Source organism: Emericellopsis cladophorae, assembly GCF_022114955.1.
Source record: "Emericellopsis cladophorae strain MUM 19.33 chromosome Unknown NODE_14_length_400046_cov_116_985211, whole genome shotgun sequence".
NCBI lineage: Eukaryota > Fungi > Ascomycota > Sordariomycetes > Hypocreales > Bionectriaceae > Emericellopsis > Emericellopsis cladophorae.
This window is the reverse complement of record NW_026250939.1, coordinates 1-14,143: the sequence shown is the minus strand read 5'-3', so window position 1 is coordinate 14,143 and position 14,143 is coordinate 1. Positions and strand designations below refer to the sequence as shown.

General features: G+C 54.6%; 5 protein-coding genes across 5 annotated transcripts; 2 read left to right on the top strand and 3 right to left on the bottom strand.

Moving 5' to 3' along the window:
* Nucleotides 1-33: 33 nt before the first annotated feature.
* On the bottom strand, nt 34-1,075 carry J7T54_008331 (alpha/beta-hydrolase; the record flags this gene model as incomplete). Its single annotated transcript, XM_051505358.1, has 2 exons — nt 34-114; nt 164-1,075. 2 exons carry the CDS (start codon nt 1,073-1,075, stop codon nt 34-36), a joined length of 993 nt encoding a protein of 330 aa, XP_051363101.1.
* A 618-nt stretch (nt 1,076-1,693) lies between these two features.
* J7T54_008330 (uncharacterized protein) lies at nt 1,694-3,044 on the bottom strand (the record flags this gene model as incomplete). The annotated part of the gene is made up of 3 exons (XM_051505356.1): nt 1,694-2,440; nt 2,498-2,747; nt 2,815-3,044. 3 exons carry the CDS (start codon nt 3,042-3,044, stop codon nt 1,694-1,696), a joined length of 1,227 nt encoding a protein of 408 aa, XP_051363100.1.
* A 1,848-nt stretch (nt 3,045-4,892) lies between these two features.
* On the top strand, nt 4,893-6,203 carry J7T54_008329 (uncharacterized protein; the record flags this gene model as incomplete). Its single annotated transcript, XM_051505355.1, has 2 exons — nt 4,893-5,066; nt 5,118-6,203. 2 exons carry the CDS (start codon nt 4,893-4,895, stop codon nt 6,201-6,203), a joined length of 1,260 nt encoding a protein of 419 aa, XP_051363099.1.
* A 119-nt stretch (nt 6,204-6,322) lies between these two features.
* On the bottom strand, nt 6,323-7,877 carry J7T54_008328 (uncharacterized protein; the record flags this gene model as incomplete). The annotated part of the gene is made up of 3 exons (XM_051505354.1): nt 6,323-7,207; nt 7,526-7,805; nt 7,855-7,877. The coding sequence occupies 3 exons, from the start codon at nt 7,875-7,877 to the stop codon at nt 6,323-6,325; spliced, it is 1,188 nt and encodes a 395-aa protein (XP_051363098.1).
* A 2,420-nt stretch (nt 7,878-10,297) lies between these two features.
* Nucleotides 10,298-13,064, top strand: J7T54_008327 (uncharacterized protein; the record flags this gene model as incomplete). The annotated part of the gene is made up of 5 exons (XM_051505353.1): nt 10,298-10,355; nt 10,408-10,615; nt 10,667-10,764; nt 10,817-11,506; nt 12,267-13,064. Coding segments are annotated over 5 exons (1,852 nt in total), but the record flags the coding sequence as incomplete, so codon positions are not given.
* Nucleotides 13,065-14,143: the final 1,079 nt, after the last annotated feature.

Here is a 14,143-nt window from a genome sequence, read left to right as displayed (position 1 = left end):
TAGACGGCCCATCTGCCAACGCACCCTGCTCAACTAGTTTACATCAATTTGACCCAGTTCTCGCTGATCAAAGATATCCAGAGCTTCATTGAGTAACGAAGTGACGTGCTTGATCTACGGGCCGTCAGACTGTATATCGAGTTCATGGTTTGAGAAGACTTACTTGGAATCGGTTATTGCGGTCAAAGATGGTATAGTGGGTGTTTGTAGCGTCCACAACGACTTTGATATAGTCCTCGTAGCCCTGCGCCCAGCTCAGGGTCAAGGAGTCACGATACAAATCCACGCGGCATGGATGGTGTCCTTGATTCAGCGCGGGCGTCCGACCCACGCACCGTATGAGGACACCAATGGGTGGGGAGAGCTTGTCAACACCATATTCCGCCCTACCGTCCTCCATATCAATGCGTGCTCGAGGACAGTCTGCCGCGGGTTTTTCGGATGTCTTTTTCACCACCCAGTCACCGTCGAGTGGCTTGTGCAGAGCAGCTCGGTGGGGAATGATGTGCTTGTTCCCACCGGCATGCAGTGCGATGGGCTCGCCTCCCATCGCGTCGCGGCCCCAGGGTGGCAACGACCAGGAGCGCAGGAGATCATCGCATTTTCCATAGGTCTGTTTTACCTTGGGGAGCATTTCGGGCAACAGAGGTTGCGAGACGGGGGGTGACTGTTCGTACCACGGCTCAAAGTACGGCGAGTCGATCATCAGAAGCCCTGCAATCTCCAGACTCCCCTCGTCCTGTTGTCCCAGCGCAGCAATCATCCGCGCGATGGCCAGGGACAGAAAGCCGCCCAAAGACCATCCGCCCAGGACAATGCGGCCGGAGATGCCCCTGGCTCGTATCAAGCCAAGGTAGTGCAGGGCCATCTCGTCCATGCCGCCCTTCCAGGAGGCGCCGCTCCAGAAGTTGGGGTTGTGAATGACCCAAACATCGCGCTGAAGTTTCCCGAGGGACCAGAACCCCGCTGTCGTACCGCCTCCGTCGTGGATGAGGACAAGAGGAAGAGCGGGTATGTTTTTCTTGACCCTGGGCTTCTTTTGCATGAGCTCCGGGTTTGGTCCATCGGGGGTCATATTGTCGATGTAGCCAAGACCTGGGTGTATCAACGAACACGCGAGATGGCAAGCGTGGTGCTTGCTACAAACAATTTGATTTTATCACCAGGTTCGACCTACCACACTTCCTTTTGGATGCGTGTTTATAGCTATGGTGAGGTGAGGCGAGGCTCATGTTACCAAGGCACCGGGGTGTGTTTAGGTTAGGTAGTACACATGCTTCCATCGCGGCTTACTCATTGATGACGCCCATGCGTGTTGGAGCGTTGCTATCTATCCACGTCTTCCATCAGCCATTTGCAGGTCAAGAATAGAAGCAAACTTGGCAGATCTATTTGATGAAGGATGTGTTGTCAGGCAACGTGGATTCTCCGCGGGCGACAACATCCACTCTTCAAAGTCAGGCAGGGCGTGGTCACGTGCGAGTACACAGTGTGACACATTCATGCATGGTGGGCTCTTTCGTTCACATCACTGTCACATTGATTGGGATCTCCTTTCCTCCAGAAACCGTGACCTTGCACATCAACTCGATCGCGTCACCACGCATCGACCATCCCTGGGACACAACGTCTTTATTAATTTCGCTGGCATGGATACCACGTCCAAGCCATGTATCAACGTCTGCGTCGAGCCTCACAAATAAATGTAGCAAAAAGGGCCACCCAAGGTGCTCATCAGATCCTTGATCTGACGCGCCGGGCCATCCGCATAGCCGTACTCGACATAATCCTCCAAAGTCGTGTCAGCACTCGGAGGCTGGTTCAAGAACGTATTCGTGCCCGCAATCGCTACGCTGCTGTGGATCCTGGTCTGGGGGTCCAACATCTGCCAAATCCACCAGATGCGGTCAATGTTGGCGTGGTGCAGGTAGAAGGCGGGATCGCCGGGAGACGTGAAGACATCGCGTCCAGGATCGCCCCCCAGACTATAGTGAGGACCACCGTGGATACCAATGCTACCAGATCCAGGGACGCCCTGCATCTGCATCTGGAAGTCGTAGACGTTTGTGGGCTGAATCAAGTTGGCGAGCACCGCCGTGGCATTGGCATAGCGACGGTTGACCTCGGTCGACAGGTCGCGCTTCAGGCAACGCGGATTGTGAGCAAGAGGTCCCTCTGGGTTGGCGTCGACGAGGCCTCCGGGCAGGTCGAGGGCAGCAGGACCAAGATTCACCACCATGTCTTTGAATGGTCCCGACTTGACGCAGCCGCCACCTTCGCCCACCGGCAGGTAGACGGGAGGCAGACCCTGCGCCTGTCCGAGGATGATGTCCTCGCGGTCAGGGATGAACTCGCCATCGCCCGACATGGAGCTATCGGAGCCGTCGAAGATGGGCGAGTCGTGCATGCCAATGATGGCCGACTTGGCCCAGTCCCAGTACTATGCAAGGTCAGCTGCGCTACCCTCCGCTGGTTGCCTCTCGTTCTGGTTACTCACCGGCTGGTAGCCTGTGTAGCCGCATTCGTCCCGCAGTGCACGCTCGTACAGCCACGTGTAGTATCGATGCCACACGAGGAAGTTGCCCGTGTAGTGTATCTGGAGCGTTTGGTTGATGTGCGTGGCGACATAGTCGTCAAAGCGCGTCTTCGCACCGGGGGCCACCTCGGCAGGCGTGCGCGCAGGCTTCTCTTGGAGGCAGAGCACCGCGTCAGTGTACGCCTTGCGCTGCGTCTTGGACAGACTACCCCTAGACGATGACGATCTGTGAGCCTCTGCTGTTGGGGCATGGTATGCAGGGTGGAGAGTTTCTATACCATTCCCTGCGAACGCTGACATTCCGCCAGGAGCAAGTGTTCTCCCCCCCGCGTTTGTTTATCTCATTGTCAGCTGCTTCCGTCTCGGCCTGTTTGAAGGCCTGGTCAGCGAGCGACGCAATATCATCCACGGCAGTCTGGATGGTGTCGGGAGTGGTGTCGGGAGTGGGTGCAGCCAGAACCACCGAGGCGGCTGGCAGGAGTTGCAGCGCTAGCGATCCGAACCTCATGGCGTCGTCCCGTGTGTCAGGTTGCAGCTATAAAAAATGAATGGTGAGACGAATGGCTTGCGAGTTATAGGAAACGGTCCATCGATCGTCATTTATTTCCCAATCCATCGTGAGGGCGAACGAACCTTTGGGCCTGCATCAAGAGGCGGTACGTACACGTTTTCGACAATTCGGCCAAGACGCCCATTGCGGCAGGAGGCAATAATCGATTCATGCGCGTGCGTGCTAGCTCACGCGGCTGAACCTCGACTGCGATAATACTCCATACTATACCAAGTCGTACCGCACGGTCCGCACCACTACTCTTTCAGCTGGCCGAGCGCGGAACGCGGAGGTATCGCCGGAATCTGGTGCTGATGGTCGTACCCACGTAACCGATCCCCCACAGGACCACAACGGGGGCCAATGTCCGTTTGGTGGTACCACATAGCTTATCCATCCCGCCGACGCAACACTACCGACATGTGGTTGTAATAGACAGAGTCGGACGACGCGCCAAGATTAAGCTGAGACCGAGGCCGACCAGGGACAAGCGCGCGCATATGCATATAATGTAATGCGCCCACGGGACTGACTAGCTTGGCCGGCTAAAGAGGTGAACAAACTAAAATTGATTAGTACGCCCCTGAACCCTCGAGTCTTATTCATTGGCGCCAAGTCCATCGCGAGCCGCTATGCTGCATGCATACCACGGCCGCTCGTAAACTTATTTAGAAGCGAGCATTGGTCGAGTTGCGATTTCTTCCTGCAGCCAAAGGCCAAGTAAGTGCCTCCTGCCGGGACCGGTCGGGGTTCAGCCACGTTGCGGCCGCTCATGCAGCCATGCTGAGCAGCTGAGAAGCCTGAGATGATTCAGATAAGCCGTGAACGAGGAGCATGGACCAAATCGACAAGGAACGTGTCCGCGCCATCATCAAAAGCAATGACTGTAGTCTGTCTCCGTACCCTCTGTACGGATCATGCCACGCGAGATGTCAACAAGGTCTCAGATCTCCCACCATGTGTCTCACTATACGTACGTACATCGGCCGGTACGTGCTCCGTAGATTGATCACAATTTGAAATCTACTTACAGTACATTTGCTGATGTTGGCCATCACGGAGATAAAAGAGATGGGTAAACCGTACGTACCCCGTCTCAACTCCTCATCCAAGTCCTCAAGGCTCAAATCAAAATACGTAGTATCACCGGTGAGGTAGTGCCTCGGTGGCAGCGTACCATTTCAGACAGAGGCAGAGCAACGGCTCTAGCGTCCACGCACCGCTCATATCCCAGTCGACTATACGTTGCCGTACGTACTTACCTTACCTTACTCGCTTCCAGACAGGGAAATCATGCCATACCTTCCCGAACAGGCCGCTGTTGTCCGAGATAACAGCCTCGCCATTCTATAAACTACCTACGTGTCATCGTGCCGGACATTGGATATTTGTCGGCACGCAGGTCTGCCAAGCCAGTACTTTGGGCAAGGCCGCTGGGCCGCTTGCGCCACGTTCCCCGTGACTCCATGACAGAGTCAATGGACCAGCTACCTCTTCACATTCACGGGACCACTAACACGTTTGAGGATACTCCTGCAGCAGCGGTATCCGCAGACTGCAGGTACCTACACGGCACGGTCGGATTGTGGTGTGTCTGGCTCAGGCGCCACGCCTGGTCATGAACCGCTTCCCCCCTTTTTCCAATGATACGTACATTTTACCCTAAGAAATGTGCGCGCCGCCAGTGATTCCTAATAAATGAGACAACGGAACCCCCAGTTCTTTTCTGCGCTCTTTCTCGCCATCCCGACACCCAGATTTAATGAACATTGAACCTGACCGGTGGGTCAGCCAACAACGCCTGACATGTCAGACGGCCAAGCTCCTGCACCGGGTTTGCCCCCGGCCATCTCGAACCCGGACGAAGATGAGAGTGGTAGAATCTTGGGCGCTGTCGTTGCCGTGACGACGCTGGCCCTGATCACGGTCGCGACGCGGTTCTACGTTCGCATGGTCATGATCAGGAGCTTTGGATGGGACGTATGTGCACGGGACGTTGAAGGGCAAAGATTGTGCCGCTGACCGAGACAGGACGCTATGATGGCACTCACCATGTTGACTTCGCTGGCTGGCTGCGGCGTGGCTGTCGCCTCGGTCCACTATGGCGCTGGCCGACATCGTGGAGATATTCCACCCGACGATTTTGAGACTGGGATGAAGCTCAACTTTATCAGCCAGCCAGTGTACCTGTTTGCTATCTGCTTTGTCAAACTGGCCGTTGGCTGCTCGCTCCTGCGGATCGCGTCCACCAAGTTCTACACATGGCTCATCAGCGGCATCATGGGCTTTATGCTATTCTATACCATTGCTTGCTTCTTCGTGGGTCCCTTCTTTGCCAGTTTTGCGTTTCTTGACTCACCTCGCCTGCAGACCATCATCTTACAGTGCACAGACATTCGTGTCCTATGGAACCCAAACATCCGGTCGACCTGCTGGACCATGCAGACCCTCCAAGGCCTGTCCTACACGAATGCTGCCCTCAACATTCTCACAGATCTGCTCTTTGCCGTCATCATCCCTGCCCCCATGCTGTGGAACCTAAACGTACAACGACGGACACGCATGACTCTCTTGTTTGTCCTCGGCCTCGGCGTGTTTGCCTGCGCCGCCGCACTCGTCAAGGTCGGCTACGTGGTCAACTATGGCAAGGTGGGCGACTTTCTGTGGGACTCGCGGGACATCACCATCTGGACAGCGACCGAGACCAATGTCGGCATCGTCGCGGGCAGCCTGCCGACGTTGCGCCCCATCTTCAAGACCTTCCTCGGCAGCATCTACGGACGAGGCACAAAGCCAACCAACAGCCAGAGCCATTTCTACGGCCACGGCACCAATCGAGGTTCCAAACATTGGCAGGCCCTGTCCTCCAGCGGCGGGCGCAACAGAAGCAGGCCGGCGGATGACCTCGCAGACGAGACGAGCAGTCAGGAGGCCATTGCCTTGGGGCGGATAAGGGACGAGTATGACTTGACGGGCAAGGCTGGTGGTGCTACGACAATCGTGACCGCAGCTGGCGCCACCGGCGAAGACCCCGATCAAAGCGGCATGGCGTCGGGCCTGTATCCAAAAGGAATCCAGAAGACAACGTCGACAACTGTGTATCATTCTGAGTTGTGAGGCTCGTCAACCAGTTTTTCATATTAGGATTAGAGTGTTCGTGCGATGGGCCAGTCTACACCGAGGCCAGTCTACACCGAGGCCAGTCTACACCGAGGCCAGTCTACACCGAGGCCAGTCTACACCGAGGCTTCCGCTTCTGTTGCGAAATGGCAAATAAGTTCATGAAATGCGCTACTGTCGTAGTTTGCGATAAGCCTGAGGTAGCGCAAGTCGCCCTCCTGCTCCCGCAAGATAGCCTCGAGCACCTTTCGAGATATGAAGGCGATCTCGGGGGCATACTTGGCGATCCCGAGCCATTTGCGGTCATGCGGTTCGATGCGGTCCAAGGCGGTAGCCCAGAGCAAGGCCCAACGATCTAGGGCACGCATAACGGTTGCCAAGCCTGACTTTGGGAGCATAGAGGCTCTGTAGTTGAAAACGACATGTTGGCAGCCCAGCACAGTGGTGTGAAGCTGACTGAGGCTCAGCTTCTCCAAGCCTGCCTCCGCGTACGCTGCTTGTTCGCTCATGAGCGCATTGATCGCCTCGCGGAAAGATTTTTGCCCTTGTAACCCTTCCAGCTGATGGCTGTGTGTATAGAATTCGGCTTCCGACTTTGCTTGCCAAACTTCGTTCGGGCTGGGCATCGATCCGGAGAGCTCAGCGATCGCCATGGAGGGAGGATGGTTGAAGAAGCAAGTCAGCAATGCGTCGTTTGTAAAGACGCTCGTCACAAGCCTGATACAAGCCTCGCGATGGAGGAAATCGGTCCACTCTGTGCCTCCACAAAGGCTGTGCGCCACTCCCACAAAGCCGGCGGCGCGCGCCGCGTCCACTACTGCCGGCTGTCGCTGGCAGGCCATGCGCTTGCGAGTGTTAGGGTCGCCAATGCTACATTGTAGTGAAACGATCATGTTTGCGGCCTGGCAGGCAGGAAGGAAATGGTCGAGACTGTCAGCTGCTCGCGTGGCATACCGCTTGAGCTCTGTAAAGGTGTATTTCTCCGAGAGCTCGACGAGGGACTGGTTCAAGGACGGTGATGGCCAACCTCCCAAGTCCTCTCCAACCGTGAGGTAAGCTGTGCCTATAAGCACTAATGCCAACAACAGCGGCAAGGGCGCCTTGTCAGGGGTGAAGGTCGGCCAATGGATAAATGTTGTGTGATAGCACTGCCTTCTTCGTGAGCATGTATCGACAGCCCGTTGGAAATGTGTCGTCGTGAAGAAGCCATGGTCAAGACTTTGTGTGAATCCATCCTTTAGATGTGGCTTGGAAGCAAGCACGCTTTCGAGCTCATACGCGACTGTGGCTACTCGCGCGGGCGAAACGGTTGTGCATACTCTGTCTCCTTGACCAGATGAACCGAGCATCAAGTCATCGTCTGCAAAGAGTATGGATGAGAAATCCATGTGGAGCATTCTCGGGTCAATAGTGTCTGCGCTCCAAGCCGACACCTGTAGATTCTCCAGGTCCGTGTCGGTTTGCTTCACGTGGGGTTCTGCAGCAGCGACTGCCGCCATCACACCTTCGGAGCCCTTGCTTGGGTCGGTGCTCAGTAGTAGAAAAGGCAGACGCGACTGCGTCTTGGTCGTGCGGTTGGCCTCGTGGCCATGTTCACTCCTGGTCTTGTCTCGATGCGCTGGGTCGGTGCAAAGCGAGGTATACGTACAAGCCTTGCCGCGCTGAGAGCATCGGGCGCAGGGGAGTTTGGAATCGCAAGAAGACTTGCTCCGACAGCAGCTGTCGCATGCACGCAGTCGTCGGCCGCGTTTGATCTGCGGAAGTGACTGACCTGCTCGTGAAGGACACTTCAGGGCATGGCGACGCGCAACATCGGCTCGGCCGAAAACCTTTGCGCAGAATGGACACTGTTTGTTGTCAATCTCATTCTCACGAGCCCTCGGCAGCTTGCAGGTGACACAATCAAAGCCCGCATTTGATGTCATTTCTGGAGTGTGGGCCATGTGGAAGATATTCAATGGTTTGGCAGGGCGAAGTGAGTGCGATGTGTTAATTTTCCGCGCTTGTGGAGGTTCAGCTCACGGATGTTAAAAAAGTACTTCTGCTCACCTCGATTCATTGGCAAACAATGAGGCTTTATTGTGATAAACATAGTTTAAATGGCCTCGAAATGAGTTGATAAATGTTTAAAATTCAACTAAAATGTTTTGAAATGTTTCCAGATGCTCTACAGCTTTAAGCTTGCTGACTGGAGGCCCTTCCTTCGAGGTATCCGTGTAACTTCTACCCAACCACAGCATGTGGTTTACTCCCGGCATATACTCATTGCGCCTCTACAAGTAGGATACACCTTATGTTCTTCTTCCATCTACTCGTCTTTTTCTCTATTTCGATCATTTTGTGGCTCCCTATCTTTCAGTCCAAGATGTTCAGAGCCCGCCTTGCGCAGGGTAAGTACACGGACTTGATGAGCGACGGTTGACTTACACTGATAGGAGTACCGCGAAGGGTTTGGAGTAACTACTCCCTCGCGAAGACGATTTCCATACGAACGACCCTATCACCACCGCTGTATCTACAACAGCGTCAACCCATTTCATCTGGACAAAAGGGTGGACGAAGAAACCACCCAGCAGCTTTGACTGCCGACGTCAAGCCAAGCAGCGTCGTCGAATATGCCTTGTAAGAGCCGTCTACACGAGACTGCAACTTGCCAATGCTGACCCAGAGAACCAAAGAACAACTTTCGATCAACTGGCCAATTGGTCCCGCAACGGATCCATGTGGCCTTTGACATTCGCACTGGCCTGCTGTGGTATCGAAATGATGCACGTATCCATGCCCCGCTACGATCAAGACAGGCTGGGCATTATCTTCCGTGCCTCACCTCGTCAAGCGGACGTGATGATCGTGGCAGGAACAGTGACCAACAAAATGGCGCCAGCCGTTCGCCAGGTCTACGATCAGATGCCTGAGCCACGATGGGTCATAAGCATGGGATCTTGCGCCAATGGAGGAGGCTACTACCACTATAGCTATAGTGTGTTAAGAGGTGTCGATCGTATTCTTCCTGTCGATATTTATGTTCCAGGCTGCCCGCCGACGGCGGAAGCTCTCATGTATGGCATTTTCCAATTACAGCGGAAGATCAGGACCAACAGGCCTTCAAGGATGTGGTACCGTAAAAAGTGAAGGGAGGTTGCACCCCTTTGCTTCTTTTCCAGATTCTAGTTCAAGAAAACTCCAAGTCTCCTAAACTGGAGAGATCAATGACTACCATATGGCGTGCGGTCGAGCGAATGGATCCCGCTCACTTGAAGACAGATTTGAATAGGGTAAGTTGAGCATCGACCAACACTGGTGAATCTTTTCCACAAATTAGTACTTCTGGCAGTGTAAATCGGACAAATCAAAGATTTCGAGTCACTATATCCTGATAAAGCAGCTCTCAGTTACTATAAACCAGCCGTGGGGACATTTAAGGATCGTTGTTTTCGTGTATCACGGTTCCTACGCGTCGCAAAAACCTGCTCAGGGGCCAACACTAAATATCATGTGATACGAATACGCCCCGAGACAAGAAAAATTCTCGTACTAAAAGAAAAGGCAACCGATACCGACAGGGGAACGGCACGAAAGGCAAAACCCGGTTTGAAAAGGGCAAAAAGTGCAAAAAACATGATTTCGCCCGGGCTTGAACCGGGGACCTTCTCGGTGTTAACGAGATGCCATAAGACCAACTAGACTACGAAACCAGCTACGGTACGAAGATGAAAACGTAACTTATATACCGTTGCGCTTTGTAGAAATAGCTTGAGAATTTGATAAGACAACATCGTGGTGCACCTGCGTTGAGTCACAAAGTTATCTAAACTTACTCTTAGACACGCGCATCCCGCAATCAGAGCATGCATTCGCTCGAAACGCCTTCTACGGTTCTAATTACTGTACCTGCCGGAGCGTTCGTTTCGTTTGTACAGGTCACGTGCTACAATGTGCCCCTCACTAGCAACCCCACCAACAGCTCAAGGGACCCTGCGTCATGTGAAATCAGTCACAGCATTCCGATCGCGGCGCGCACCAACACGACAAATCTTCGCCCTCCACAGTTGCCCATCTTTGTACGCCGGAACATAACCAATTCGCCCATCATGCCTACCGTCATCCACCACAGAGTCGACACCAAGCCCTTTGAGCGCCGCACGTCGCGTAAGCACACGTTCCTCGTCTTGTCTTGACCGCCAATTTACCCTTCGCATAGTCTCGCCTGTCTCCGCCAAGGCCCTCCTCGATGCTGGCTACATTGTTCGCGTCGAGCGATCCCCCGACCGCATCTACAACGATGAGGAATACGAGAAAGTTGGCGCTGAGCTGGTCCCCGCCGGATCATGGCGTGAGGCACCCAAGGAGGATGTCATCCTGGGGTTGAAGGAGCTCCCTGAGGACGACAGGCCATTGGAGCATGCACAGTAATACTTGGCAAGACCACCACCTCTCCATCTCCTTCTAACAGCTTGCAGCATCTCATTTCAACACGCGTTCAAGAAGCAGGACGGATGGGAGGCTAACCTCTCCCGCTTCGCTCGCGGCGGCGGCAAGCTTTACGACCTCGAGTTCCGTGAGTCTCCATAGTTCGCCCCTACCAGCAGTCAACTGACACAAAATCCCAGTCACGGAAGAAAACGGCCGCCGCGTCGCCGCCTTCGGCTACTGGGCAGGGTACGCCGGGACCGCGATTGCACTGCTCGCTTGGGCGCACCAGATCCTCAACCCTGGAGAGGCTCTGGGACATGTGCCAACATACGACTCGGCTACTGCCCTCGCTGAACAGATCAAGGCGAACTTGGAACCTGCTGTCGCGGCCAACGGCGGCAAGTACCCTCGCGGCATTGTCATTGGCGCCTTGGGACGGTGCGGCAAGGGAGCCACTGACATGTTCCGCACAGCGGGCATCCCCGAGGACTCGATCCTGAAGTGGGACATGGAGGAGACCAAGAAGGGAGGCCCCTTCCAGGAGATTGTGGAATCGGACATTTTCATCAACTGCGTGTACCTTGGCCCCCACAAGATCCCACCGTTTGTAACATTCGAGACCCTCAACAAGGCCGATCGCCGCCTGCGCATCATCTGCGACGTCAGCTGCGACCCCAACAGCGAGAACAACCCCATTCCCATCTACTCCACGTGGTCAACGTTCGACAAGCCAACTGTACCCACATCGAAGGAGATTCCCGAAGGCCCAGAGCTGAGGATCATCTCCATCGATCACCTGCCAACCTTGGTGGCGCGCGAGTCGAGTGATGAGTTCTCTTCGCTCCTGCTTCCCAGCCTTTTGACCCTGGACAAGAGGGATACCGATGGTGTCTGGAAGCGCGCGGAAACGGTCTTTAATGAGAAGATTGCCGAGTTGCCTCAATGAGTATACTGGGTTGGTCATCAGCAATGAATAAAACGGGATTACGACACTATGGTGCCACACAATACTTCACTGATGTTCAATACGTGCACACTGTTGACTCCTTATTGCTAATGGGTCACAGTTCTTTCGTCTCCTGATTGGCATGAACAGCGTCCACTTTCAATGTCATGTGGGATATCAAGGCTGAAGAAAGAACAATTACGGAGGCGCCGAGAGACCATGATTGCGCTTGATGCAAAGGCAATACAGACCATGACATGGTCGCGGTTGGAGATTCTGAACATTCCTCCCTCTCGAGCACCATAGAGGGGAGAATGCGGCACCGTCTGGTCAACAGCTGAGACATTGCGATCACACTCAGACGGCCCAAGTAACAAAGTCGTTACTATAGGAAGTCGAGTCTTTGGAAGTCAGTCACCTATTCGATCGGTTGCTGAACTTAGTCGTTTCATCTAGTTGAATCATTACCATGATCCTATCTCTCTTTCACAGAAGCCGTCCTCGGTCAGACTTGCCAGATAGTTTCGAGCGGACGACAGCCAATCAATTGTTCATGGGTCATAAACGTTGAAAAGGAATACTCTTGCAGAATCGAAGTTTCTCCCATTTGATTACTCAGGTGTAAGTGCTCACCTATACTCCGCAGATGAAGAGGTAATTTGAGGAAAAGGGTAAATTCGGTCGTCGGTCTTGGCTATCAGCCTCAGCCGTTGCCTTGACCCTGACCATTGCCTTGACCGTTGCCCTGCCCCTGGCCGTTGCCTTGACCCTGACCATTGCCTTGACCGTTGCCCTGCCCCTGGCCGTTGCCTTGACCCTGACCATTGCCTTGACCGTTGCCTTGGCCCTGGCCGTTGCCTTGGCCCTGGCCGTTGCCTTGGCCTTGACCATTGCCTTGGCCCTGACCGTTACCATGGCCCTGGCCGTTACCTTGACCGTTGCCTTGGCCCTGGCCGTTGCCCTGGCCTTGACCATTGCCTTGGCCCTGACCGTTGCCTTGGCCTTGACCGTTACCATGGCCCTGACCATTGCCTTGGCCCTGACCACTGCCCTGGCCCTGACCACTGCCTTGGCCCTGACCATTGCCTTGACCGTTGCCCTGCCCCTGGCCGTTGCCTTGGCCCTGACCGTTGCCTTGGCCTTGACCATTGCCTTGGCCCTGACCGTTACCATGGCCCTGACCATTGCCTTGACCGTTGCCTTGGCCCTGACCGTTACCATGGCCCTGACCATTGCCTTGGCCCTGACCGTTACCATGGCCCTGGCCGTTACCTTGGCCTTGACCATTGCCTTGGCCCTGACCGTTGCCTTGGCCTTGACCATTGCCTTGGCCCTGACCGTTACCGTGGCCCTGACCGTTACCGTGGCCCTGACCGTTACCGTGGCCCTGACCGTTACCGTGGCCCTGACCGTTACCGTGACCCTGGCCGTTACCGTGGCCCTGACCGTTGCCATGGCACTTTCCTTGACCGCCAGGATGGTCTGTCTCCTCCGCGTCGGTACACGTAGTTGTTGCCGTTGGTTCAATCCACGTGTCAGTGGTTTTGACCGTCTCGGTGGAAGTAGTAGCTTCAGTGCTAGTAGTCACTTCAGTGCTAGTAGTCGCCTCAGTGCTAGTAGTCACTTCAGTGCTAGTAGTCGCTTCAGTGCTAGTAGTCGCTTCAGTGCTAGTAGTCGCTTCAGTGCTAGTCGTAGACTCCATGTCAGTGCCAGTAGTAACTTCAGTGCCAGTGGTCGCCTCAGTACTAGTGGTCGCTTCAGTGCCAGTGGTCGCTTCAGTACTAGTGGTCGCTTCAGTGCCAGTGGTCGCTTCAGTGCTAGTCGTAGACTCCATGTCAGTGCCAGTAGTAACTTCAGTGCCAGTGGTAGCTTTAGTGCTAGTCGTAGACTCCATGTCCGTGCTAGTAGTAGCTTCGGTGCCAGTCGTAGCTTCAGTGATAGTGGTAGTTTTAATGCCTGTCATGGTCTCGGTGGTTTTGGTTTCTGTGGTAGCTCCGGCACCCGTGGTCGTCTCGGCATTGCTTGTGGTCTTTGTACCGCCTGTGGTGGGGGTTGCCTTAGTCTTAGTCCTTGTCTTAGTCCTGGTCTTTGATTTTGTCCTGGTGGCCGTAGTCGATTGCGTGCTGGCTGCCTTTGGAGGCGTTGGCCTGCTGACTGTGATGGTAGTATAGGGCTTGGTGACCGTGCATGGACAGTCTGTAATTGTCAAGGTTGTTGGCCGAGTGACAGTATACGTCCGTGTTCCCTGTGTGATAACTGTAGGATGAGGACAGTATGTCGTGACCGCGTCGACAATCTCGGTGGTGTAGTAGACAATGGGTACGACAGGGGCTGTTGGCACGGGTCGGACAATTGTGCAAGGGCAGTCTGTGATAGTAAGGGTAGTGGGGGACGGAACCGCGTAGGTCTTCCCATTGTAGGTCAATGTTGTTGGCTGTGGAAAGTATGTAGTGAACCTGTCCACAACTTCCGTGGTGTATTCAAGCTCCTGGGGCTTGCTGTGAGGTTGTCCCTGAGGTTGTCCCTGAGGTTGTCCCTGAGGTTGTCCCTGAGGTTGTCCCTGAGGTTGTCCCTGAGG